This window comes from Hydra vulgaris, chromosome 04 (assembly GCF_038396675.1).
Source record: "Hydra vulgaris chromosome 04, alternate assembly HydraT2T_AEP".
NCBI lineage: Eukaryota > Metazoa > Cnidaria > Hydrozoa > Anthoathecata > Hydridae > Hydra > Hydra vulgaris.
The window spans coordinates 2,817,501-2,844,796 of record NC_088923.1 but is presented as its reverse complement, the minus strand read 5'-3'; the positions used below and the strand labels follow the sequence as shown (position 1 = coordinate 2,844,796).

At 26.9% G+C, this 27,296-nt stretch overlaps 1 protein-coding gene across 1 annotated transcript in view; it reads left to right on the top strand.

Annotated features, from left to right (window-relative positions):
- The window catches only part of LOC136079122 (uncharacterized), a 146,052-nt gene that overhangs the window by 107,783 nt on the left and 10,973 nt on the right, over positions 1–27,296 (top strand). The window contains exons 17-20 of the mRNA XM_065794839.1: positions 10,517–10,642; positions 16,952–17,077; positions 21,496–21,621; positions 25,857–25,874. Of these exons, the coding sequence (XP_065650911.1) occupies positions 10,517–10,642; positions 16,952–17,077; positions 21,496–21,621; positions 25,857–25,874 (396 nt within the window). The remainder of the gene's footprint in view (positions 1–10,516; positions 10,643–16,951; positions 17,078–21,495; positions 21,622–25,856; positions 25,875–27,296) is intronic.

Sequence of the window (27,296 nt, the reverse complement as noted above, 5' to 3'; positions counted from 1 at the left end):
TTGTCCAACATTTTTATTTCCAGACTTGTGTTTTAAGTTAAGTAAATTATTTTTATTAAATATTAAACTAGAAAAGATGCTTGATTTAATGGTAAAACTTTTGTTTTTTTATTAACTTCCTATAACTTATGATTCCTTATCGCAGTTACACATTTTCTTAACGTTTTCACCTCAAATGAATTTACATTTTTAATCATGTTTCTTTTATTAAATATAATGACATTAAAAATTGCTCCTCCAGAAGCAATAGCTCCATCTCAATTGACAAACAGAGAGATTCAAAGTACAGAAATTCAACCACACAGTAATACTGCTATACAATACTAAAAATTGCTAAACAATACTAAAAATTGCATTCCTCCAGAAGCAATAGCTCCATCTCAATTGACAAACAGAGAGATTCAAAGTACAGAAATTCAACCACACAGTAATACTGCTATACAAACATTGTTAACTATTCCATCTGTAGAGTCAACCACACCTAACCCTAATAGGCCAAAAAGGGATTCAAGTGCAAAGTGTCTGACTCCTCCTGATCAACCTATTCCATTAACTTCAAAGGATTCTATTCCTGTATGTTCTAAAAAAAGTAAAAAAAATAAAAATGCTTCAAAAGATGATGATTGGGAGTGCGGTGTTTGTAAAAAAAGTTACAACAGTGATATAAAAAAAAAAAATGGAAAAAAATGGGTGCAGTGTTCCTATTGTTTAGTACCTTATCATGAGAGTTGTCAAACATATGAGGACATTGGTGAAGTATTTATGTGTGATACATGTTGTCAACAAGAATGTGATTTAGAAAAATAAGTTAATCAGATATAAGTATGGTTAATATTATAGTTATTATATTAAGAGTTTTTTGTAGGTCTGTTATTTTATTTTATGTGTATTCACGAAATTACCTAACCACTATCACGAAATTAAATATCATATCACAAAATTACCTAACTTTTCTCAATGACTTTTGCGCTTTTATAAAAACTTATCAAAGGACTTAAAATCCCAAAACTGCATAGATTCTACTAACTTTACTCTATGTACATCAAACAATTAAAGTAATTAAGTAAAATTACTGAAATTGACTTTGTAATTACACATCTAGTTAATTTATCACGAACATACCTTCCTTTACCCTACTATTTTTTATTGCCGAATCTAAATTATAGCGAAAATGGAAACAGCTAATGATGATTTTGAAAAAAAAAGTTAATTTATTTGAAACCTATAAGTTACACTAAGACGACGAATCCGATCCGGATATTAATTATTTTAATCAAATTAATTCTCCTGACTTTAAAACCTCTTATTTTTATCCTAGTAACGTGAGCAAAATTTTAAAAGGCGATAATAAAAGTGATTATCTTGATGCAGTCCACATTAAAATACGTAGCTTAAAAAAGAATTTTGGAAACTTGTTAAATTTTATTAGCAAATCGGAAAGTTCTTTTAATTTAATTTGTTTAACTTGTATTTAATTTGTAAACCTGGTGTTTACAAGCAGATTTTAAAAACAACTCAAATTTCCATCTCCCGGGTTTTGATCCAGTATATTTAGAACAAAGTACTAAAAGGCGAGTAGGAGTTTTATTTTTTGTTAAAAATAATCTTCTGTATAAAGTTCGAAGCAAAACGTGTGTTTCTGACGAAAACAAAGAGATTTAAACAATAGAACTTATCAATAAGCGTTCAAAAAATATACTAATAAGCTGTTGTTACAGGCCTCTATCTAAAAGAATTGAAAACTTTGGCAAATTTTTACTAAAAAATATAATAAAGCAAACTGATCTTGAAAAAAAAAAAAAATTACTTGATCGGGGATTTTAACTAAACTCCTATGATTATTATGAAAATCAAAGTTCGAGAAAGTTTTTTAATGGTTTACTTTTTCAAAACTTCTTACCAAGTGCACGATTCTAATTTTCCTTTAATTGAAATAGTTTTAAGCGATAAAGAAATGTCTTCTCCTTCGATTACTAAAAGTCTCAGAAAAGTGTCAAAAAGTAAGAAGAAGCTTTACTTAAAATACATAAAATCGAAATCTGAAAAACATAAACAAAATTATAAAACTTATACAAACATATTTGAAAAGCTTCGCAAAAATGCAAAAAAATACTACTATTCAAACTTGTTTAATAAACATAAGCACAACTCAAAACGCGTCTGGCAAATCATGAAGGAGGTATTTGGCAAAACCTTAACCACATAAAAACTTACTCCCAAATTTTATACAAATTGATAACAAATTAATAAATGACTCAAATGATATTGCATTTGAATTTAATAAGCTTTTCGTCACTATCAGGAAAAAGTTAAGCGATAGTATTTCATTAATTAAAGATAAATCTGTTGATGAGTTCAAAACATCAATAAGCTCTAATCTAAATTTGACTCAGTTAACTTTTAATGAATTTGAGGTTGCTTTTAAGTCATTAAAACCTAATAAAGCTACTGGGTATGATGATAATAACAAAAATATTGTGATTGATTCCTACGATGTTATAAAAGATGTTCTTTATAAAATCTTAAGAGCATCCATTGCACAAAGGTCTTTTCCAGATAAACTAAAAATAGCAAATGTAACTCCAATCTTCAAGACAGGGGATCGTACAAATATAGCAAATTATCTCCCTATTTCAGTTCTTCCAGTTTTTTCAAAAATCTTAGAAAGAATAATGTACAATCGAATCTATTCTTATCTTGTTAAAAATAAAATTCTATACAAAAACCAAGTTGGTTTTAAAAAAAAATAATTCAACCGAGTATTCCATTCTTAAACTTACGCGCAATATAACTGACTCTTTTAAAGATTTTTGTTTTACACTTGGAGTGTTTATTGATTTGTCTAAGACATTTGATACTGTCAATCAGCAAATCCTGTTAAAAAAACTAATGTCATACGATATTAAAGATAAAACCCTATTTTGGTTTGAAAGTTATCTTACTAACAGTAAACAGTTTGTTTACAATAAAGATTATATATCTCATCTATTAATGAATTTAACATGTGGTGTTCCACAAGGATCCATACTTGGTCCACTTATTTTTTTAATATACATAAATGATCTTCATAAATCATTAAACTTAACAACAACAAATTTTGCAGATGACGCTAACTTTTTTTTTTCTCATAAAGATATTAATATGCTTTTTACTAATTTGACAAACGAAAAAGCATCTGTTTGGTTTAAACAAAATGGATTGTCTCTAAAAAAGAAAAAACTAAATAAACACTTTTTTATCCACCTTCAAAAAAACAGAAACTGCCTCGTATCATGCCAGACCTTTTAACTGATGATATAATAATAAAAAGAGAAAAAGTTACTAAGTTTCTTGGAGTATATATTGAAGAAAATCTTGGAGAAATCATATTGATAATACCTATAAAGTTGCTAAATGCGTCGGAATTCTATATAAAGCAAGAAATATATTATGTAAACACCAGTTAATACAATTATATTATTCATTAATACATTTTCATATAAACTACGCTAATATTGTATGGGAAAGCACTCACAGAACAAAGCTAAAATCTCTTTACCTTCATCAGAAACACGCAGCTCGCGAAATAAATTTTAAAAATTTGTTTTTTCATACGAAACAACTTTTTAAAGAAATGAATATATTAAATGTATATCAACAAAATGTCTTTAATATTTTATGTTTCATGTTTAAAAGTTGAGAAAATTTGTAAATGTATTACAAAATCTTTATTGTATGAAACCTAAAAGCAAATATAATCTTCGATTTAATAACAATCTCACTGCCGGTTTTTGACATAAAAGCAAAGACCAGAAAAGAAAGTTTCTTATTGAGGTCCTTATCTCTGGAACAAAATAGTCTTACCAAACTTTTCTACCCAACTAACTCTTGCTTCATTCAAACAAACACTTAAAAAAGTTTTTTTAAGTGTTTGTTTGAATGTATTTTTTCAATTAAGTATTTTTAATTGAAAATATTTTGATTTATTTTTAGTTACTTTTTTGTTTGTTTGTTTGTTTGTTGTTGTTCTATTTTGTATTTTGTATTTTTTTTTTTTTATTTTATGCTTTTTAAAATTTTATCTTAGTTTTTAAATGTTTTTGCATGAAGGCGTTTTATTATTTCACTAAAGACTGTATTTTTATTAAAAATTAACCATATATTGTAAAGGGCTACATGACAAGATCCACGTGATCTTTTAGAAGTTCAATCGTAACTAATGTTGAAATTGTAAAATATAATTAGCTATTGTAATATTTTTAAATGGCAAAATAATAGAAAATAAAACTTTATATCTTTAAAAAAAAATATAAAAAAACCTAAAAAGCAACTAGGGGCATCAGGTCCTAAAAAGATACACTTTTCGTTTTCTTTTCAATGAGTTTATCGAAGAAATTGGAAGACTATTTCATTAACTATATATAAATATATATATATATATATATATATATATATATATATATATATATATATATATATATATATATATATATATATATATATATATATATATATATATATATATATATATACATATATATATATATATATGTTTATATATATACTTTTATATATATATATATATATATATATATATATGCATACATATTTATATATATGCATATATATATATATATATATATATATATATATATATATATATATATATATATATATATATATATATATATATATATATATATATATATATATACATACATGCTGTAGCAGAAGTGAGTTCCTTTTCAAGCCCAAGAGAACCCTACAAGCAATCAGAGAGTGTTGGCTTCTTATCACAACATAAACAACTGGTTGTAACATCAGCAAACAATGCCACCTTAAATGTGAGAACATCTGGAAGATTGTTAATGTAAATTAAAAAGAGTATACCAAGGGCCGAAGATAAAACCTTAAGGAACCCCTAAAGTTACTGAATAAAAAGAAGATTGCTGTCCATCGAGGAGAGCTTTTATTCTCCGATTGGAAAGGAAAGATTCAATAATCTTAAAGATGTTGCCAGATACACCATACAAAGAAAGGTTATGGAGAAGACCAGCATGCCAAACAATATCAAAAGCTTTATAAATAACGAGAGCGATGGCCCTAATCTCTCAACCTTTATCTAATGTACAATAAAACCTATCGGGAATTACTTTTTGCAAATCAGCTGTAGAACAAGAAAAATCGAAACCCATACTTATGGTCAGAAAGTAAGTTATTAGATTCAAGATGAGATATTTAGTGTTTGTTAATTAAAGATTCAAAAACCTTGCTTATGATAGGAAGAAGACTAATAGGACGGTAGTTAGACGAATTAGATCGCTCTCCAGAATTTTTAAATACAGTGATGTCGGATGTCGCTTTCCAGTAGGCTAGAAAACAATACTCCGAAAAGTCCTTGTTGAATAGTTTTGAGAATATAGACGACAACTCCGGAAAAAACTTCTGCAAGACAATAACAGGCATGTTGTCCGGGCCACAAGCTGTAGAAGAGTCTATACAGGAAATCACTTGAGATACGGAGGCTGGCGTAATACGTATGTCAAGCAATGAATCAACCTGTTTGTTGGCAATATCAGGTAGAACGCAAATAGTAAAATCAAGAGACGATATTGATGAAAATTTTTACGTAAACAATTCAGCTTTGTCTTATAGTGAGGTGACAAAGTCTGAACCATATAATATAGGCGGAATAACAGGTTTGCCCTTATTTTTATTACTATTAAAGATTCTCTAGAAGTCACTTGAGCCTAATTTTTGAGATAAGATACGAGATTTCATGACCTGAGAATAGCGGGCTTCGGCGTTAGACAAAACATTTTTACAATAATTTATAGCAGTATTAAACAGTTTCTGTTTTCTGGAGAACTGTTTTGCTGATAGATATGAAAGTAACGGTTTCGATTGGCAATCGCAGCAACTCAATGTGGGGAAAACCCAGGAGGAGAGTAAGGCTTGACCTTGAATTTTCGAGAGGGAACAAAAGATTCCATTCCAGCCTTTATCCACAAAGTTATGTAAAAAGCACATTTGTTGACAGGAAAATGAAAGATTTCTACCCAACGGCGATCACGAAAGAAAATCACGGAAAGAATCCCAGTTGGCTTTAAGGTAGTTATAAGTCGTACGATGATAGAGGTATTCAGACAATAAAGAAGAATGAGATATTGGTTTAAGAGATATCAAACTGTGATCAGAAGCACCTAAGGGTGAATGTGGAGAAACTGAGCACTAACTAAGATGAATAACAAGACATAAGTGAGTAGAGAAGGTAAATGATTCGGGTCTGGAAAATGAGTTGGAATGTTGACTATTTGAGTTAGGGATTGAGAGAAGTAATAGTTGTGGGCTTTGATGCCTGAAGATTCACTGACAGTTGATCCTAGCCATTCATTGTGATGAGCATTAAAGTCAACGACAACAACAATGTAGGCTGATGGATATAGAAAGAGCTTGGTCAATATAATCAGAAATAACATCAAAAAGATTGCAATCTTCAGATGCATGAGAGTAATATAGAACAAAGAGAAATGCGATAGAGAGAAGTGGTGCTAAATGAAAACACATGAAAGAATAGTCTGTGGATTCAAACCAGGTTTCACGACAAATGGTTGAATTCTTACGAATATAAATGCCCAGACCAAGCATGTGACTATTGGAGTCTTAACGAATTATAAAAAAAATAACCATTAACACAAAGATCGCAAGTTGAGACAACTGAACTCAAGTTAGTCTCACAAAGAGCAGGTAGGTCTTATGAACTTTACAAGAGATAAGAAGCAGAAGAAAAGTTACTTTGAAGACCACAAATATTAGTGAATGAAAGATTTAGAGATTTTGGCGATGATGATTGTTTTTTGTGTTGTATGGTTTTTGGTACTTATTCATTTTTAAATTTGTTGAAGAACTTGACTCAAAGCAAAGATAGCATTCAGAACACTGTGATAATTTTGATAATTTTCAGCTGTTGACACTTTGATAATTTTCAGCTGTTGATGGAATCATTTTTTCTGAGAGCTACCACAAAGTTTGGGAAACCTGACTGCCAGCCGGCTTCAGAACCATAAAACTGAGTTTTTGAGCTGTACCCTCATTAGGAGACAATAGAATGAGTTGCCTAGTCATAAAAACATAGACACAAGCAAATCCCATGCATTGAGCCAAGAAGATCCAGCTTAAAAATACATCTGTGCCAGCCTAATCGATGAAAAAAGAATGCGAGGCTGGTCAACAGATAGAATCTGTTAACCCCGTAGGCCTTTGCATAGGAAGCCTTTTACAATACAGTAGCCGGATGCATTTAACATCTGCCGAAGATGAGTATTTTAATTGAATTAATAATGAGTTACTATGGAGTATTTCTATCGACTTACCATCAACTATTACATTTTTGTACTACATAACACTATATAACAAAAAAAAATTAATTGCAATGAAATTATTTTCTAAATTATGTTGTTAAAAATTCTAAAAATATTATATATAGCTATTATAAAAGTTTTAATAAAACATAATGATAATAAAGATAGTAAAAATTAATTATGTATTTAAAATATGTTAAATATGTATTAAATATGTATTTGTCATAAAAATAACTGATTTTTAACGCAATAATTTATTAAATAAATGTGAACATTTTTATTTTGTACAAGAAAGCAAAGTTAACTTTTTTTAAACTCATATGTATGATTAAAAGAAAGGTTGCATCATATGTATGATGCAACCTTTCTTTTAATATCTTCCTTATTTACGGTGTCCTTTCGCAAATGTTAGACTTAGGTAAAAAATAAATTCTAACCATTTTTGAATGAAATGGATCAGGAAGTAGTTTCTTAAAAGATTCTTGCGGAACATTTAACATGTAAAAGTAGTCATATCTAAAATACTTATTACAAAAACAATTTCTCCGGAATGGAGAAGACAACAATTGTCTTTTTTATTTGTAAAATCTTTGGTCTTGATACCCTTTGAAAGTTTTATTGAATTATTTATTTCAAACTCATGAATACGTTTCACAACTTGAGATATAGGATTATTTGCTTGACGAATAAACTTTTTTAACGAATTTAAATAATTTTCAAAAGGAAAGCAAGAAAATTGATGTAAATTACATCAAAAGTTTGAAACATCGTTATGCAAGTCAATAAGACAGTTTATATTATATGAACATAGAGAATCGCTATACAACTCCCGACTACTTGCAAAAAAATAGACCAGTAATTTATGAGCATATTCTAAATGCTCATTTCTGTAATCTTGATTTTCCTCAACCATGATTCTTATTGCAACAGATAAAGACAAAAAATTATTATAAATTGGTGAACTAACAGTTCCTTTAACGGCAACTATTCCAGTGTATGTCAAGAACTGTCTGAAGTCAGTTGCATTTTTTATCTTCGTAGATCGCTTAGCCCACGTGGCTGTCGTGCAAATCCTAAAGGCATTTTTCTATAATGCGATAAAATAGTATCTGAGGCTACATTTAACTGATTAGATAATATGTGACAACAACGAGGGCCTTCTTTTAAGTATAAAAGCAATCTTTTAACAACTCCTAAGCAAAATAAATGCATATAGTCCAAACAAAAATCTTTGATGCATTGAACACTGGAGTGGATCAAAAGCTAACAAGTAACTGATGCTCTGTATAAGCTATCCGCCTAAAATCCTAGTCTATTCTTGATTTGCAGTCAAGATCATGAAAAACTATTCAATTTTCTATACGTAATCCATGAACTTTACATCTTTCACAATCATCATTACCATTATGACCCTTAATTCCCTTTAAAAACTGAGTGCTGGAGCATCACAAATAAATCCTTTAATATTTACATTAAATTTTTTTCCATTACAGTGTAAACCATAAACCTCCAAATGACAATACTCGTCTAAAAATTCTTTTAAAATCTCCTCACAACTGTCAGGATTAGAGCTACCACAGTAAAGAGCTGCAACAAATAGACGGGCAATTTGAAAAGATGCAAGAATAGGCCAAAGTTGTGTGTTTGATGATTTGAACCATGGTATACCATCTACGTTAATCAATAGATTGATTGTCTTCAAAGAATTAATATTATGTGATGAAAACTCTTCTAACTTGCCTTTTATTAAACTTTGAGCATATGTAAAATAATCACTAACACATTTTTGTTTTAGAGGAACTTTTCGTGGCGTGCTTAATAAGGTTCTTGAATCTTTAGGCAATTCTTTGAGACCGTAATTTCTTAACATTAACAAGATATGATTTGTTGCTGCACTTGTAAGGTGATGTTCACATGCCCACGATGTGAGTTCAGAGGCCAAGTTATCTTTATTGTGTACATCATCGTTTTGTGAAATTATAAATGCTTTTTACATCGCTTAAAATGGAAGAAGAGGGTGAAATCTCGCCTTTTAAATCCAGTCTTTCTTTAATTATTTCAACTTCTTCAAAAATTTCAACTATTTCAACTACTTCTTCATCGGATGGTGAATCTAAAAAATGGTCACATCACAAGAGTTGTGACAATAAATAAAATCTTCCAACTGGGTTTCATGGTTACTTCGCCAGCGTCTAAAATAGTTTGCGTCAGAAATTTTATATATAAATTTTTATTATCTAAATAGATCATTATTATATTTAAACATTACGCTTATATAAGACTTATTCAACTTAATTAAGTTAATTATTAATAATTAGGTTATTCAAGTTTTAAAATACTCCGAAAAAGGTAAAAAATTGGAAAATAACTTAAAACGATAAATAACCCCCAAAAACACACAAACTAAGTAAAGACAAACTCGAGCAGAAATATTTATTTAATTGTGAGGAGTCTCGAAGACGTCCTCACAAGACGTCTTTGAGACGTCTGAAATTAGTCGGAAACGTCGCAACATAATTAAGACGTCCATAAGACGTCGTTTTGACGTCTGTGCCCGCTGGGTGTTAACTTATTATTTATCTTAAAAATCTCTTATAAATTTTAACACAAATATTTCTTAGTGGTACTTGACGATTAGATATTATGGTCATCTAAGAGTCCCTGCGTTCTTTTATTATTTAATAACGATCATTATATATATATATATATATATATATATATATATATATATATATATATATATATATATATATATATATATATATATATATATATATATATATATATATATATATATATATATATATATATATATATATATATATATATATATATATATATATATATATATACTTTATTGTATTTTTTATTTAAAATATAGTAAAAAAATCTTTTTGAAAATGTAATTAAAAGACCAAAAAAAATTGAGCAAAATATTTTACTAGGAATTTCAGCTTTCTTTCATATGCATTATTTAATAAATATATTGTCATGTTGACAGGTAAAGTTTATTATATGTATTTTGAAAAAGATTATTTGCTCTGATATATTTTGAATAATATAGCCACAAGAAATTTGTAAATGTTTCAGTTTGAGCATATTTTGAGAATAGTCTTAAAAATCATCTATTTTAATATGATAATTTTTATTGGAAATTTCATTTTTCTTTTGTTAAGATTATGATGAGTGCAAAAGCTCAAAACCTCCATGTTCTTGGATTAACAGCGAATGTATAAATACAAATGGAGGCTATAATTGCTCTTGTAAGGAGGGATGGTTTTTGGATGGTGAAAGCTGCTTAGGTGAGTGATTTAGAGAAAAAACATTTTCAAGGAATTATTTCTTCTTAGTGTTTTTACAAATTCTTAATAAAACAAGGATTTTTTACTTAAATGTGTAAACCTTGACACTTCAAGGATATTTATTCTTTTGAAAAACTTTCTTTCTTTTTTTTTTTTGGTTCATACTTATATTGATTATTTATGAAGAGTCTAACAATTTTTTACTCACATTGTATGATATTTATTTTAAGTAGCATTATGAACCAAAGACACAACAAAAACAATATTCTCAATTCTTGATAAACCAAAATCAAAGTTATTGATATGTCGTCAAACAAAAGCTAGTTTATTGTGTTGGAAACAGTAACAAAAATAGAAAAAAGTATAGTAATTTTTACAAAGTGCAACCTAAAAGAAAATTTCTGTACATAGAAAAATTTTCTTTCTTTGTACAATTTTTTTTTAAATCATGAGGATTGTAATAATATAAATCACTCGTGCCCTTGCAACCATGAAATTCGCTAAATTTTAATACTAGTTATTTTTGCACAGTGCACACAGCAGGGCCGCCGAGAGCTGGTCCTTTATGATGCCCAAGGCATAGTAGCATTTAGACGCCCCCATAATCATGCATTTTTTTAAATGTAAAGCAAATTCAATTATACAAGTTAACAACTGTGCTTTTTTTCCTAATAGAGTTATTTTACATCATTATTTATATAAAAATTTAAATCTAATCTGAATTTAATAAGACTATTAAAATACATTCACTGATTAGATTAACAAAGAGAGTCTTTGAAATTAATATTGAAAACAAACTTTTTTTTTTGCTTTTTTACTTTTTTTTTTTTTTTTTTTTTGTTCTTTATTACAATATTTATTACAATTTAAATAAATTAAACTTTTTTACAATAATAAAAGTTAACAAGTCAAGATATCGTTAAGAAAATAAATATTAAAAATAAATATAAAGAACGCGGATTACTCAAGGAAGACCATCAGGTCTTGTCACAGAGAAACCGCTAATTGCTTGTGGATAAAAAACAAACAAAAAAATAAATAAAAAAGAAAATACATTAAATATATACATATACTAATATAGATAAGGGATTTTCAAAAAAATTTAAAATTTAAAAGTAGATTAGTATATTTTCAGTTGAAAAAATGAGTTTTGTTAAGATTTTGTTTAAAAGAATCAAAATTACACTCTTAAGAAAAATCTTTAGAAGTATTTAGAACTATACTACTCCATAAAAATGGTTCGCGAAATGAAATAAAAAACTTACCTAAATTAGTTTGACAAAATGGTTGTCGAATTAAACTATCGTTCCTTAAAATATATTTATTTCTATCTCTTTGTAAATACAAGTTACGAAAAGAAACGGGTGATAGGTGGGTCTTGCATTTATACATAAAACAAAGAATATTAAAAACATTTAACTCAAATATATTGAGTGCTTTCATATCATATAAAAGAGGCTTGGCGTGAGCAGAACTGTCCTTGAAATTTATAAGGCGTACTACATGTTTCTGTTGCCGATAGAGAGGTTTAAGTTTACTTTTATAAGTGCTACCCCAAGCAATGTTTGCATAATTAATATGGCAATGAATTAACGAATAATATAACTGAATCAAGGTATGTTTATCAAGAAAGTTTCTTATTTTGTATAAAATGTCTATACTCTTTGAAATTTTATTGCACAAGTTAGCAATGTGGCTTTTCCAATTAAGATTTTCATCCATATATACACCTAAAAATCTTGTCACTAGTACTCTTTTAATAATTATGTTATTGATAAAAAGAAAGGGTAAGTTGCTTGGCAGCTGGTGCTTTTTATCATAAGGATGAAAAATAATCTATTTAGTTTTATTAATATTTAATGATAGTTTGTTTAATATAAACCATTCAGAAATTTTGGCTAGTTCAATGTTCATGTTACTAAAAAGTGTAAAAATGATTTTATGAGAAAGAAATAAGTTAGAATCATCAGCAAACATTGTTGTCATTAGGTTAAAAGCTTTTGGTAGATCATTAATAAATATAAGAAATAGGAGGGGTCCTAATATGGATCCTTGAGGAACTCCACATGAAATATTTAACAAATTAGATGATATGTTATCATCTGAAAAACAAATTGTTTCCGATTATTTAGGTAACTTTTAAGCCAAATTAATATATTTCTACTAATTCCGTACCACTCCAACTTTTTAAAAAGAATTTTGTGATCAATAGTATCAAAAGCTTTTGCCAAGTCAATGAAAACACCTAAAGTAAATTGAGAATTTTCAAATGAGTCAAATATATTTCTTGTAAATTGTAAAATGACATGTTCAGTGGAATTGTTTTTTTGGAATCCATATTGATTGCTGTATAATAAATTGTTTATAGTAAGATGGTTATAAATTTTATTGTACAAAATTCTTTCTAAAACATTAGAGAATACAGAAAGTAGTGAAATTTGACGATAGTTACGTTTATTCTCAACGTCATCACCTTTTAATATTGGTATGACTTTTGCTAATTTTAGAGCTTGTGGAAAAATTCCCTGTTTAATTGATAGCGAAAAAATCTTAAAGAGTATATCTGTTACATCAAATGAACTTATAATAATGTTGCTGTTAATACCATCAGGGCATACTGCTTTGTTAGATTTCAACATTTTAAATGCAATTTCAAACTCTTCAAAAAATAATTCAAAAGAGTTCAAGTAAGAGTTTAGAGGGAAACATAGATCAATTATTAAGTTGTTTGCTATAGGAATGTTTTTTGCAAGATTTGGTCCTACAGACGCAAAGTATTTATTAAACTCTTCCGTAATTTGTCTTTTATTATATAAAAATTCATTATTATGTTTAACCATGTTTGACAAAGGGTGAGATGTACTTTTTTTGCTGCCAGTAATTTCTCTTATTATAAACCAAGTGCGCTTAAAATTTAATTAATATTTATCTAGTAAGTTTAAATAATACTTTTTTTATTTTTTTATTTTGAGGCTTTCAAAAAGTATAGTGTAATTTTTATATATAATTTTATTTTCATTTGTTTAACATTTTAAGTAATTAATGTATAATTTTTGTTTAATTTTTGAAGACTTACGCAAACCTTTTGTAATCCAATTTAATACATTTAGCTTTGAGATTTAAATTAACTTCAGGGAAATTTGTGTCGTAAATATCATAGAAAGTTTTAAAAAAGGAGTTATAAACTAAGTTTGTATTATCAGAGGCGTTAATAAAGTTCCAATCAATTAAAGATAATTGTTCTTTAAAAGATTCAAGGTTTTTATTTGTAAAAATTTGCTTTTTGAAAACTCGTTTTTCATTAGGAAATAATTTATTATCTATATTTATAGAAAAGAAAACAGGAAAATGATCAGATATGTCATTTTAAATTATGCCTTTTTTTAAGGATACGTTAAAAACATCAGTGGTTAAAATATTATCAATTAAAGAAACACTTGATTGAGTAATTCTTGTCGGTTTGCTAATCAAAGGAATCGCACCATTTTCGAGAATGCCATTATAAAACTTTTTAATGTTATTATTGACGTGGTATTGAAAACAATCTAAATTCAGATCACCCAATAAGTAGATTAATTTATTTTCGCGGGTACTTTTTTTCATAACGTCCTTACATAAAAACGAATTAAAATTTTAAATTTCACCTGAAGGTGGGCAATAACAGCACCTTAGAATTTTATTTTTTAATCTATTGGTTAAATTTTCAATCGTTAAAACCTCTTTATCAGCATCAATGATGCTCATGTCATGCCGGGTAAAATACTGTAAGTTATTTTTAACATAAATAAGAACGCCTCCGCCACGCTTATTTGTTTTTCGTGCTAATGAATTTACATTATAACCCGGCAGTTTAAAATTGGTAAAAGAATTTACGTCATCCGAACTGCACCATGTTTCTGTTAAGCAGATTATATTAAAAAGATTACTAGTTTCTTCAATAAAATTACTAAAGATATCAAAAAATTTTATTAACTTTGAATATTAATGTGAATTGTGTTAATATTATTTTGATCAAGAAATCCTTTAATTTCTTGAGTATATATGTAGTTGCATTTATTTTGCAAAACATCAGAATCAGTAAAATAATTAAGATCAGGATCAGATTCCTAGTCTAATAGGAAATCATTATTCCGAAAAAAATTATAAAAACTAGACTCAAAATTTAAGGTTTTATTAGAATCCATTTAATTTTTGTTTTTCATATTCTAAATGAGATCAAATAATTTCTTTTATAAATCCCGTATAATTGATTTATTATATACAACTTTAGCGTACTTACCCTTCGCCCTTAAATCTTTTGCCTCATTCCGCAATTCCAGCGTATATTCACTATAATTTTGATTTATGTAAACCTTTTGAGTCCATAATTTCATCGTCGTATATTTTCTTAATATCGTGGCTTTGTCTTTGCAGTTAAGAAATATTACTACGATCGATCTATTTTTTTTATTGTTTTATGGTAATTTTTTGCCAACTCGATGCGCCCTTTCAATTTCAAAGTTTCCGTGTAGTTGAAGTTTATTATTTAAAAATTCCCTTACTTTATTTTTACTGTCTTCCCAACTTTCATTTTCAATTTCTTCAATCCCTAAGAATCTTAAGTTGTTGCGTCGACTTCTGTCTTCAAGTTCTGCCAAATCGTTAATCATTTTAGAATTTGCATTTTCATTTATCAATGATGTTTTTGATATTTAATGATCAGCGAATATTTTATCATAATTATTACTCACAAAATCAACAGCTTTATTAAGCTCGCGTAATTCCTTTTTTAGTTCCTTGCTCTCGTCAATTACTGAGTTGAATATGTTTTCAAGTTTTTCAATTCTATCATTAAACATCTTTATAATAGTATTTTAATGAATTTTTAAAATATCTTTTAACTGTGCAGATGTAAAATTTTTAGTAGCCATATTGAATTTTTTTATTTTTTATTTTATTAACTAGCAAATTTTGATATTATTATTATGATATCTTAGGATCGAGTTGTATCCAGTTCGTTATTAAAATGTATATCCTATAGACCTTCTTAAATCTTTAATTTTATAGTGGCCCTAGATATCATTTTTGCAAATTAATTTTTATTTACTTAAAGGTCGGTCACCTTTTGCGACATATACTAGCATAGGAAAATGAAGACTACTTTAAACTAATAACATGCAAAATATTTACCATAACATTGTATAAATTTTTAAGCTTTATATATATATATATATATCTATATATGTATATATTTATATATATACATATTTATATATATATATATATATATATATATATATATATATATATATATATATATATATATATATATGTATAAATATATATATATATGTATAAATATATATATATATATATATATATATATATATATATATTTATATATATATATACATATGTATATATATATATTTATATGTAAAATCAATTTATCCCAAGTTTCTTTTCTTAACTTGTATTTATCAAAAGATAAAAATTAATACATTTTACGCAACGATAATTTTATTAGGCAGCCCATTTTACAAACAAATCATTTTAGTTTTTGCATTAATTATAGCGGGCTATTCTTAAGGAATAAAAAAGTTTTATAAAATTTTACCAAGGACTTTATTTATCAAAGTAACTACCTCTCTTTTAAACGAAAGCTAAAAGAACTCATTTTTATAATCGGAGATTTAACAATATACTCATGATATTTTTTAGTGATCTTCCTTTTTTCCCTCTATTTAATAATGAATTGATAAAAATTACAAATGTATGATTAACAAATGTTATATCTAATAATATATTTTGTATTTGTAAGGGATTGTTTTAAGTCTCTTTGTTAACTTATTATTTTTTAACTTATTATTAAGTCTCTTGTCATGTTAAGACACGAATGTTTCCTAGCGGTACTCGACGACAAGACAGTATGGTTTTATACAAGTCCCTGCGTTCTTTTACTTTTTCATAACGAATATTATATATATTACTTTTTTTATTAATGTTTCTTCGTGTTATGAATATTGAAACGAAAGTTTTTTTTAAATGTAATAAAAAGACCAAAACTAAAATTGAGCAAAATCTTTTAACAGGATATTTAACTAACATTATTATGTATTACTCAATTAACATATTGCCATATTGACACTTAAAGTTTTTATCTACTTTTTAATAAAGATTATTTGCTCTGATATAATTTGATTAGTATAGCCACTAGAAACTTGTAGACATTTTATTTTGAGCATTTTGCGGTAATAGCTTCAAAAATTATTTATTTTAACATAACTAAAATATATTTTTTATTAAAAACGAAAATTTTTTTTTGTTAAGATTTTGATGAGTGCAAAAGTTTAAATCCGCCATGTTCATGGAAAAACAGCGTATGTATAAATACAAATGGAAAATATAATTGCTCTTGTAAGGAGGGATGGTTTTTGAATGGTGAAAGCTGCTTAGGTGAGTGATTTAGAAAAAATATTATCAAAGCTTTGTTTCTTTTTCGTGTTTTTACAGACTATTATTAAAACAAGGAATATTTCCTCAAATGTGCAAACCTTTTAACTTTAAAAATTTTAATGCTAAATTTTTTTTTTTTTGTGCATACTTTTTTGTTGTTTATATATAGTTTATATGTGTAGAGCATAACATTTTTATATTTACATTATATGACAATCATTTTAAGTAGCATTTTAAACCAAAACTACGACCAAAACAATAATCTCAATTCTTGATAGAACCAAATTCATATTAACTGATATGTAGTCAAACAAAAACTAATTTACTATGTTTGAAATAGTAATAAAATAAAAAAAAGTTAGTTTCATTTTTTCAAAGGGCAACCTAAAAGAAAATATCTGTGCATAGAAATTTTTACTTTCTTTATAGAGTTTATTTTAAGATCATGATAATTGCAATAATACTAATCCGTCTTGTCTTTACAACCATGGAGTTTGGTAAATTTAAAAAGTAGTTATATGCGCAACGTGCACACGAATAGACCAAGGAGAGCTTTCCTGACACCGGGGCAGAGTTGCAATTAGACGCCACTTTAGACATTCATATTTTTAAATTTAAAGCAATTTAAATTATACAAATTAATAACTGTATTTCTACTTCTAATAATGTTAATTTAACCTAACTTTAATGAAAATTTGAATCTAATTTGAATAAAATGACAACATTACAACACATTCACTGATTAAGTTAGTAAGGGGATTCTCTAAAGTCAATATTAAAAACACATTTTTTTTTTATTTTTTTTTAAATAAAATTTGTTATTATTATTGTGATATCTTACAACCGAGTTATATCCAACTCGTTTTCAAAATGTATATCAGATAGACAATATTAATTCTCTTGTTTTAAAGGGGCCCTAAAAATCTTTTTTTTAACTCAATTATTATTTACTTAAAGGTCGTTCACCTTTTGCAACATATGCTGGCATAAAAAAATAAAGAACACTTTATACTTTTAAGACCCGGAATGTGTACTAAAATGTTGTTTTTAATTAAAACATTTTAACTTATATATATTTAATATATATATATATTTTTTTTAAAGCTAGAATATAACAACAAAATTGAAAATGCGCGGGATTTAAGAAAAAATGTTTTAAAAGAACTTAAATTGGGTAAAAACATTAGCCAAAAATTAACAAGAGAGCCAAGTTATGCTCGAAAAGTAATTAAGGAAAACAAACTTGTTGATATATACTTTTGAAAAGGGTAATGGCTTTGTTAGAATTGAACACAAAAAGCTTTAGAAAGAATTTGCGATGAAATTAGTCAAACAATGGTTTTAGTCTCTCACAACTTAACAAAAAACAAAGATTTTCAAAAACAGATTATGACAGTATATATCCAAGTGATGCAATCCAATCTCGTATGTATGGTCTAATTAAGGCTCACAAGCCTGATAAAGCTTACTCTATGAAAATAGTTATATCAGCTATCGGCACACCTAATTATGGAATATCTAACTACTTAGATAAAGCAATACAATCTACCTTAAATAAAAATAAAAACGTTTTAAAAATTCTTTTGATATTGTTAGCAAAGCAAACTCATGGAATGTTGACAAAAACGAAGTTCAAGTTTTATTCGATGTAATAAACCTGTATCCATCAATTCCCCTTAAAGAAACTACTTTTATTCTCATAGATTAATTAAATAAAGATAATTTCTACAGATATTCTACCAAGCTTACTATATCAGAAACAAAATATTTTTAAAGCTTCGTTTACATCGCTGCTATTGTTTGTGGAACAACGAGATCCATGATATGGAGAATTCCTATCCTATTTTTCTTTCATTTATGTTTGTATTTACATAATCTTTTTTAAAACATCACAAAGAAAACGCTTTCAAAATCGCAATGACATTAAATCCTCCTCTCGACATAAAATCCTATCTAAAATACGTCGAAGAGCCATGCTATATTTTCAAACATCCAAGGAGCAGAGAAATTCAAAATAATCTTAAATAAACAACACCCAGCGATACAATACACTATTGAGACAGAAAGCCATGACAAAACTCTGAGTTTCCTAGATATAACAATAATAAATAACAGCAAAGGTAAGTATGAGTTTTAAGTCTACAGAAAAGAAGCCATTACAAATATTGAAAGAAAACCGCACTCGAATCATGACCCCAAAATTTTATGCGCAATATTTAAAGGTTATGTTCACAGGGCATACTCCATATGCAGTGTTATACATTTAAAAAATGAGATAAATTTTCTTACTCAAGTTTTTAATGAAAATGGATACACCGAAAGCCAACTAAAAAGTATTGCAAATCAAATTAGGAAAAAACGATCCGTAAAGAACAATAGAATTCAATCCGAGAACAATGCTCTCCCAACAGGATCATTGCCGTGGACACCTTCACTATCACCAAAGTTCAGGAAAATAATTAGAAAAGTCGGAAATAAAGTAGTTTTTAAATCAAATCTTAATATAAGAACATTCTTAACATGTAAAAACAAATCTAGATTCCACTAAAATAGCCAACCGGTAACATATTTAGTTGAATGCAATTGCTCAAAAAAATATGTTTTTTTTTTTTTTTTTTTTTGTTATTTCACCTCCCCAAGGCCCAGAAGGCCACTACAGATGAGGGGGCTACTTAATTGTTGTTATAACCCTCTCTCAACTCTATAACTCCGAAACGCGAACCTTGACGAACAAGGCCGCTGCGTGGAGAAACAAGTTGAGCGCGGTACTACCAGGGACGTGGTGGGGATCGAACTCGGAACCTCTCGCTTATGAAGCGAGCGCTCTACCACTACACCACTACCGCACTCAACTTGTAGGAGAAACAAAGTTACAAATTAGAACAAGAATCAACAACACCAAAAAATTTTAAACGATGGCAAACATTATCAATCAGCAATTACCACACATAGCAAGTTTTGCACTGAAAAAATAAATTGGGAGAAAGCTAAAACTCCTTAAGTTGACATAAAAAAATTTGACCGTAAAGAACGTGAAGCACTCGAAATACAGAGGCACCAATATTTTCCATCGAATGACTAAATAAATTTCGATAATGTGCATTTTAAAGAAACTAAACTTAGTACTCCGTTTTAAACATTTTTATGTTAAGAAAAAAGAAGCCATTCAACTGCTGACACCAGTTAAAAAATGTTATAAACTGTTTTTTTAACGTTTAAAAAATTTTGTAATATTTTACGAGCTGATGATGCAGATGTCCGTAACCCAGTGGAAATTTCTCAAAATAAATTTTTATTTGTATTAAGAGAACTTGTATTGTTTTCTTATTAATATAACATACACTCTTATACACTATGTCTTCACTCAAATATATATATATGTATATATATATATATATATATATATATATATATATATATATATATATATATATATATATATATATATATATATATATATATATATATATATATATATATATATATATATATATATATATATATATATATAATATATATATTTATACAAATATATATATGTAGAACCAATTCATTCCAAAACGCTTTCCATAACTTGTATTATTCGAATGTAAAATTAATTAACTATTACGCAATGATAGTTTTATTTGGCAGCCCATTTTTTAAACAAATCTTTTTAAATTTTGTGTTGAATATCTGGGACCATTTTTTATGGATTAGAATAGTTTTAAAAACTTTTACTGAGGATTTAATTCATCAAAGTAAACTACTTTTCTTTTAAAGGAAAGCTTGAAGAACTCATTTTTGCAATCAAAGATTAAACAATATACTTATGATATTTTTTAGTGACCTTACTTTTTACCCTCTATTTATTCATGAACTTATACAAATTATGTATCATTAACAACTATAATGTGTAATAATGTATCTTGTATTTGTAAGTTAATATTTTAAGTTACTTACTTCATTAATTTATTTTTTATCTTATATACATCTTATAAATTTTAACAAGAATATTTTTAGGCGGTACTCGACGACAAGACCGTATTTTCTTTTACGAGTCCCTGCGTTCTTATATTATTTTATAACGGTTATTATATATGTATATTTTTTGATAATTTGTACTCGTGTTTTAAATAAACTAAATCTTATTTAAAATGTAACTAAAAGAAGAATAGAAAAATTTAGCAAAAAAATTTACCAGGAAAGTCGACATTGTTTTGTATTATTCAGTTAAGATATTGTCACATTGACACTTAAAGTTAGTTGTCCATTTTTTGGTAAGGATATTTTGATGCGATATATTTTAATTAATATAAGCAGCTAAAACTTGTATGCATTTTATTTTGAGCATGTTTTTGTAATAGCTTAAAAATGATTTGTTTTAATAAGACTAAAACATAATTTTTATTATAAATTTTTTATTTTTTTTTGTTAAGATTATGATGAGTGCAAAAGGTTTAATCCCCCATGTTCGTGGAAAAACAGCGTATGTGTAAATACCAATGGAAGCTACATTTGCTCTTGTAAGGAGGGATGGTTTTTAGATGGTGAAAGCTGCTTAGGTGAGTGATTTAGAAAAAAATTATTTTAAGAATTTGTTTCTTTTTAGTGCTTTTACAGACTATTAATAAAATAAGTTTTATTTACTTAAATGTGTAAACCTTAATACTTCAAAAATTTTTATTTCTTTACACAAACTTTTTTTCTTTTTTTTTGATGCTTACTTATGAAGATAGTTTGTAAAAAGTGTATCACTTTTTAACTTACATGGTATGATACCATGTAAGTTAAAAAAGATTATTGTTTTGGCCGTATCTACATGGTAGATACGGCCAAAACAATAATCTCAATTTTTTATGGAACCTAAAGCAAAGTAACTGATATGTCGTCAAACAAAAACTAATTTGTTGTGCTTGAAACAGTAATAAATAAAGAAAAAAGTATTTTATTTTTTACAAAGTGCAACCTAAAAGAAAATATCTGTGAATGTAACTGATATGTCGTCAAACAAAAACTAATTTGTTGTGCTTGAAACAGTAATAAATAAAGAAAAAAGTATTTTATTTTTTACAAAGTGCAACCTAAAAGAAAATATCTGTGAATGGAAAATTTTACTTTACTTGTAGAATTTTTTTCAAGATTTTGACTAGAATAATAATACAAATCCCTCGTGTTTTTGCAACAACGGAATTTGCTAAAGTTTTTTAATAGTAGTTATATATACACAGTGCACACAGCACCGTGCCCCTATACACATGCATATTTTTTAATTTAAAGTGAGTTCAATTATACAACTTAATAACTGTGTTTTTATTTCTAATACTATTTTCTATATTTATTTCTAATACTATTTTAATTTCTAATTTGCATCCTTATTTTCATTAGGGTGTATCGAAAAACAACTATTTTTAAATTTGAAATTGTAATAGAGCGAAAATTTGAATAATGCTGTAAAAAGTAACTGTGCCAAATTTTTTTATGTCATCAGTTTGCGCTAGGATTTTATTTTTTTTTTTAAATCGTGTTTTCTGACCTTTTTTACAAAATAAAAATAACAAATTCTATAGATATACTAAGTTAGAAATGGTTCAAATTTTCAATAAAATATTTTAATGTCTTTAGTTGCCGCTAGTGGGCTGAGTTTTTACAAACAAACACTGTTTCATGAGTTTGTGGCAAACAAGCGCTGCAATCTATAATGTACAGTTAAAGTTATAATAAGAATGAATAATGCTTTTGAAAAATGTTTAAAGTTTAGCTGTAATAAAGTTCAACTATCTGATTCATATGGATATGTCTCACACTGTCTTTTTGTGTTGAATAAAAGGATTATATTTTGCGATGCAAGTCTTGCACGAATGAAGTCGTCTCTACTAGCCAAACTGCAAACTTATAATAGTTTAACTGTAATTATATCCAATTTATTCTCAAAAGGTATATTCAATAGACGTTCTTAATTCTTTTGTTTTAAAGTGGCCCTAAAAATCTTTTTTTTTTAAATTAATTTTTATTTACTTAAAGATCGTTCACCTTTTTAAGACAGATTTTGGCGTTAAAAAATAAATACCACTTCAATTTTTTAAGATAGGAAATATCTATTGAAAAGTTTTGGTATATTTTAAGCTCTACTACATTTTAACGGTTTTTGATCTTTTAACCAGAGGATTGAGAATCTTTACGGAAATGGTTTTACAATCCTAGTTTTTAATTAAATTTGTTGAATAAAATAGAAAACCGCAACGTTAATAGTATTTACTTCGGTTGTATGTTTGGGAAACTCACTAAAAAAAAGTTGCATATTCAGGTTTATTGAGATTTTGCTATAATCATTCTCTTTACAAAAAATTTTATTAAATTGCCTAGATCAGTCACCTGCTTATCATTGAGCGATGTTTTGGTAGAAGCTAAAGCAATGGCTTCAAGACTCAGCAATTTCCTGTGGTCGTTTTACTTTTCGTTTCATTGCGGCAATCAGAGCTGATGATCTGGTGTCTGGAAAGCAAGATCTTCCATCTAGCGGAAAACATAACGATCTTTGATTTTTTATTTATTTATTACAATAATCAAGGAAATTTATATATAAAAAATTTAATATTTATGAAAGAAAGCAACACCAGGCACTTATATGCTGACAATTGACGTTTCTGCAGCCGAAGTTGTGACATAAAAATACTTTTAAAAGAGACTTCTCTAGGTACATCAGTTATATCTAGTTGCAATACTATTTCGATAATTTGCAACGCCATTTTTTAAAATGTGCTGACGTTCTGGGTAACGTTTAACTAGTTGGGGTTTTAAACAGGTCATTATTTTAAATTATAAGCTAAGTTTAGTGAAAAAATGTTAAGGCGCCTTTTTTAAATTTGTTTTTAACGACCTTCTTTTTTAACGAATTTCTTCAACAGCAATTCTCTGTGTCAAATTCTGATGGTTATATTATAGTTTTAAATAAAAAAAGATTTTTAAAACATACTCATGAAAATAATTACTTAAAACTTCAACTCTTTGGCATTACAAACAAATTAAGTTAATATGCGCATCACCAAGTAAGTTTAATATCGTCGTTGGCCAGGTAATATCTCACTTGTGTAAAAAGCAAAATTTTACAGGAGACTGAAAAAACTATATATTTCAATGAAATGAGGTTTAAAAAGTAAGAGTAAAAAACAAATAACTAACAAATTATATTATAATTTGTTAGTTATTTGTTTTGTGAGTGAGATATTACCTGGCCAACGACGATATTCTCATCTATAAAAATATTTACTTATTATTTATTTACTTTTTGTATTAAAATCCCATTATGATTTTTTATGCCTTTCGTCAAATTTTGTTTAAAATCTTTGTAATATTTGTAGTCTTTTGTCCTCTAGTGCCCCTAATATCTTGGCCCCCGGGGCACGTATTTCGCTTTTGCCCCTACATCTTGGCGACACTGTGTGTACTTGCTTGAATTGATGGCATTTAGATCACAATTATGCAAACTATGTATACTCATAAAATAAAAATTTGATTTAAAAAGGTACAGTTCAAAGGTTCAATAGTCCTAAAACTCTAATTTAGGAAAGAAGTTATTATGGTTGACAATGTCCTAAACTTTTTGTAATTCAATTAAAACACGATATGCAAAATAACTTGTATAATGAGCTTTACTGATTTTTTAATTGTACCTATGAACCCATTGCAAGTAGAATGTTTTGATGGCAAGTCAAATTAAAAGTCATTTAAACAGTATAAGAGAGAAAAGAGTGCTCTCTATAATACATAAATTTTTCAAGAAACTTAACAATTTTAGACAAATAAGAAATGGGACTAAACCTAGTGCATAAAGGTTTAGACCCATTTTTAAATATTGGAATAAAACAAAAATGCTCTAAATATGATTGCAATAGTTAATTCTCATCTAAACTTTTTTCAGCTGTGATCTTGACAACATTTCTGTCACAAATTTACAAAAGCGTTCTCCAAAATTGTTTTCAAAACTTTCAAAACTATTAAATAAAGTTCATTCACTAACTCTTCATATGGTTTTATCTATATTAATGATATTGTTAAGAATTTTTATGTCCTCAGAAAAACATAAGAGAAAAACAGTTTAAGGGGTATGTATTAACTTGTAAAAATGTAACAATGATTATTTTAATAAAGAGTTGATAACTGCATTAAAAATATTGATATATTAAAAAAATTATTTTACAATAAAAAGTTATTTATATATATAAAGTAGTTATTTATATAAATACAGTTATTTATATATACAAAATTTATATATACAATATATATATATATATATATATATATATATATATATATATATATATATATATATATATATATATATAATATATATATATATATATATTTATATATACAAAACACAGTTATTTATATATACAAAAAATTATTTTACAATAAAAAGAAGTTTTAAAAAGATACAAAATAATACAATAGCTTCAATTAAATATGATATCTGAAATCCTGCTACAAAAATCCTGCTTCTACTGGATAAAAGTAATTTTCTTGACAACAGTTGTTATTTACTAACTACAATGTTAAATCTTATGTTTTTTAAATAATTAGCCAAAATTTTAAATTTGCCTTATCAAGGCAGTCTAACACCTCAAAACAAACAAATACAACATTTCGGTCAAAATAGTTAATAATAAACAACATAGTGTCTCTAAACATAACAGATGTTTGTGTCTGTTAACAAAACAGATGATACTGTATACTTTTTTTTTTTTTTTAAATCAGTTTTTAAAGCAGTTGTTGGTGTATTTTTTTTTCTTTTCTTTAGATCTGCAAACTGTAAATAGTAAGTAAATAATTTTATACTTTTTACGCACATTATAGATTTTTAGTTTAATTTTGCTAATATGTGAAGATTTTTTATAAAAACTAATTTTGAAAACTGTAAATTTTTTATATCAAAAATTAAATTAAAAATTGAAAATTAGAATTGTTCCAAAATATTTGCAGTCTATTTTTGTTGCGAAACTTATATATTTAAACTCTATTTCATGAATTTATTATAAGTTAAAAAATAACTTTTTAAAAATTTTTTAAAATTATTATTATTATTTTTATTGAAAAAAGATTATTTATTTAGAAAAAAACATTTTCTTTCATCCTATTTCACTGAAAATTTAATATCAAATGAATATTCAGTTCAAGTTGATTTCTTTTCTATTATTAATCCCTAATGCTCAAAAAAATACTTATTCAGCTCATTTTTCTCCTAAACTTTGAAATTTCTTCTCATAATAATGTTTTTCCGACTTTAAAAGTTTACAGTTTGTTAGTTTTCTTATTAACCAATCCTTTTTGTTCCTTAACTCACTTTTAACCTTAAATAGCTGAAATTTAGCAGTTTAAAGTTAAAAGCTTACTTCCAGTTTCAACAGTATTTGCTTGGAATCTTGTTAAAAATATATCATAATTTTTTACCATAATTTTTCTACGTGTTCATGTTATAATTAAATGTGCTGATATATAACACCTCATAAATAAAATTTTGGACAAAATTTAGAAATTAATGTTTTAAGAACTAATAACAAAGTTTTATTATTTATCATTTCAACTGGTAATATATTAGTATACGCAGTTTAAAAGAACATTAAAATAATTATTTCAAATACCATATTTAACAATATTATAAAGTTTTTTTGAAAGATGTATTATGTAAGGAAAATTTCTTTATTCATCATTGAATAACAATATCTAATTCTTACTTCAAGCTCTTCCAAATTCTCAGCTCTCCAATTATTCTCGTGCACTAGCCGTTTTAAATCACTCCAAAAGTATTCATTTGGTCTTGCTTCTGGAACGTTAACTAGGTTTATATATTTGGGTTCAACTTTGATATTTTTCAATTTAAAAAAGTCGATGACCGACTTTGCGTAATGTGACCGAGCTAGATCAGACCAGAAGATAAACTCATTGTCTTTTTTATAATATTCTAATACTAGAGGAAATAAAGTTTTTTCTAGTATCTCTTTATAAGTTTACTGATTGATTGCCTGCTTACTGTGATGAATATAAAGAGGGCTTATTCCGCGGGGGCTGCTGCAACAAGAAACAAAGAAAAAAAGCTTATCCTCGTACTTTTTATGCAAATTGTATCTTACTTGTTGAGAGCATTGAGAAGGATTAGCGGCACAAAACCCATCATTACCAGCTAATGTACTATTGTTTAAGGTAAAATAGCTTTCATCATCCATAACAAAATTCAAGTTTT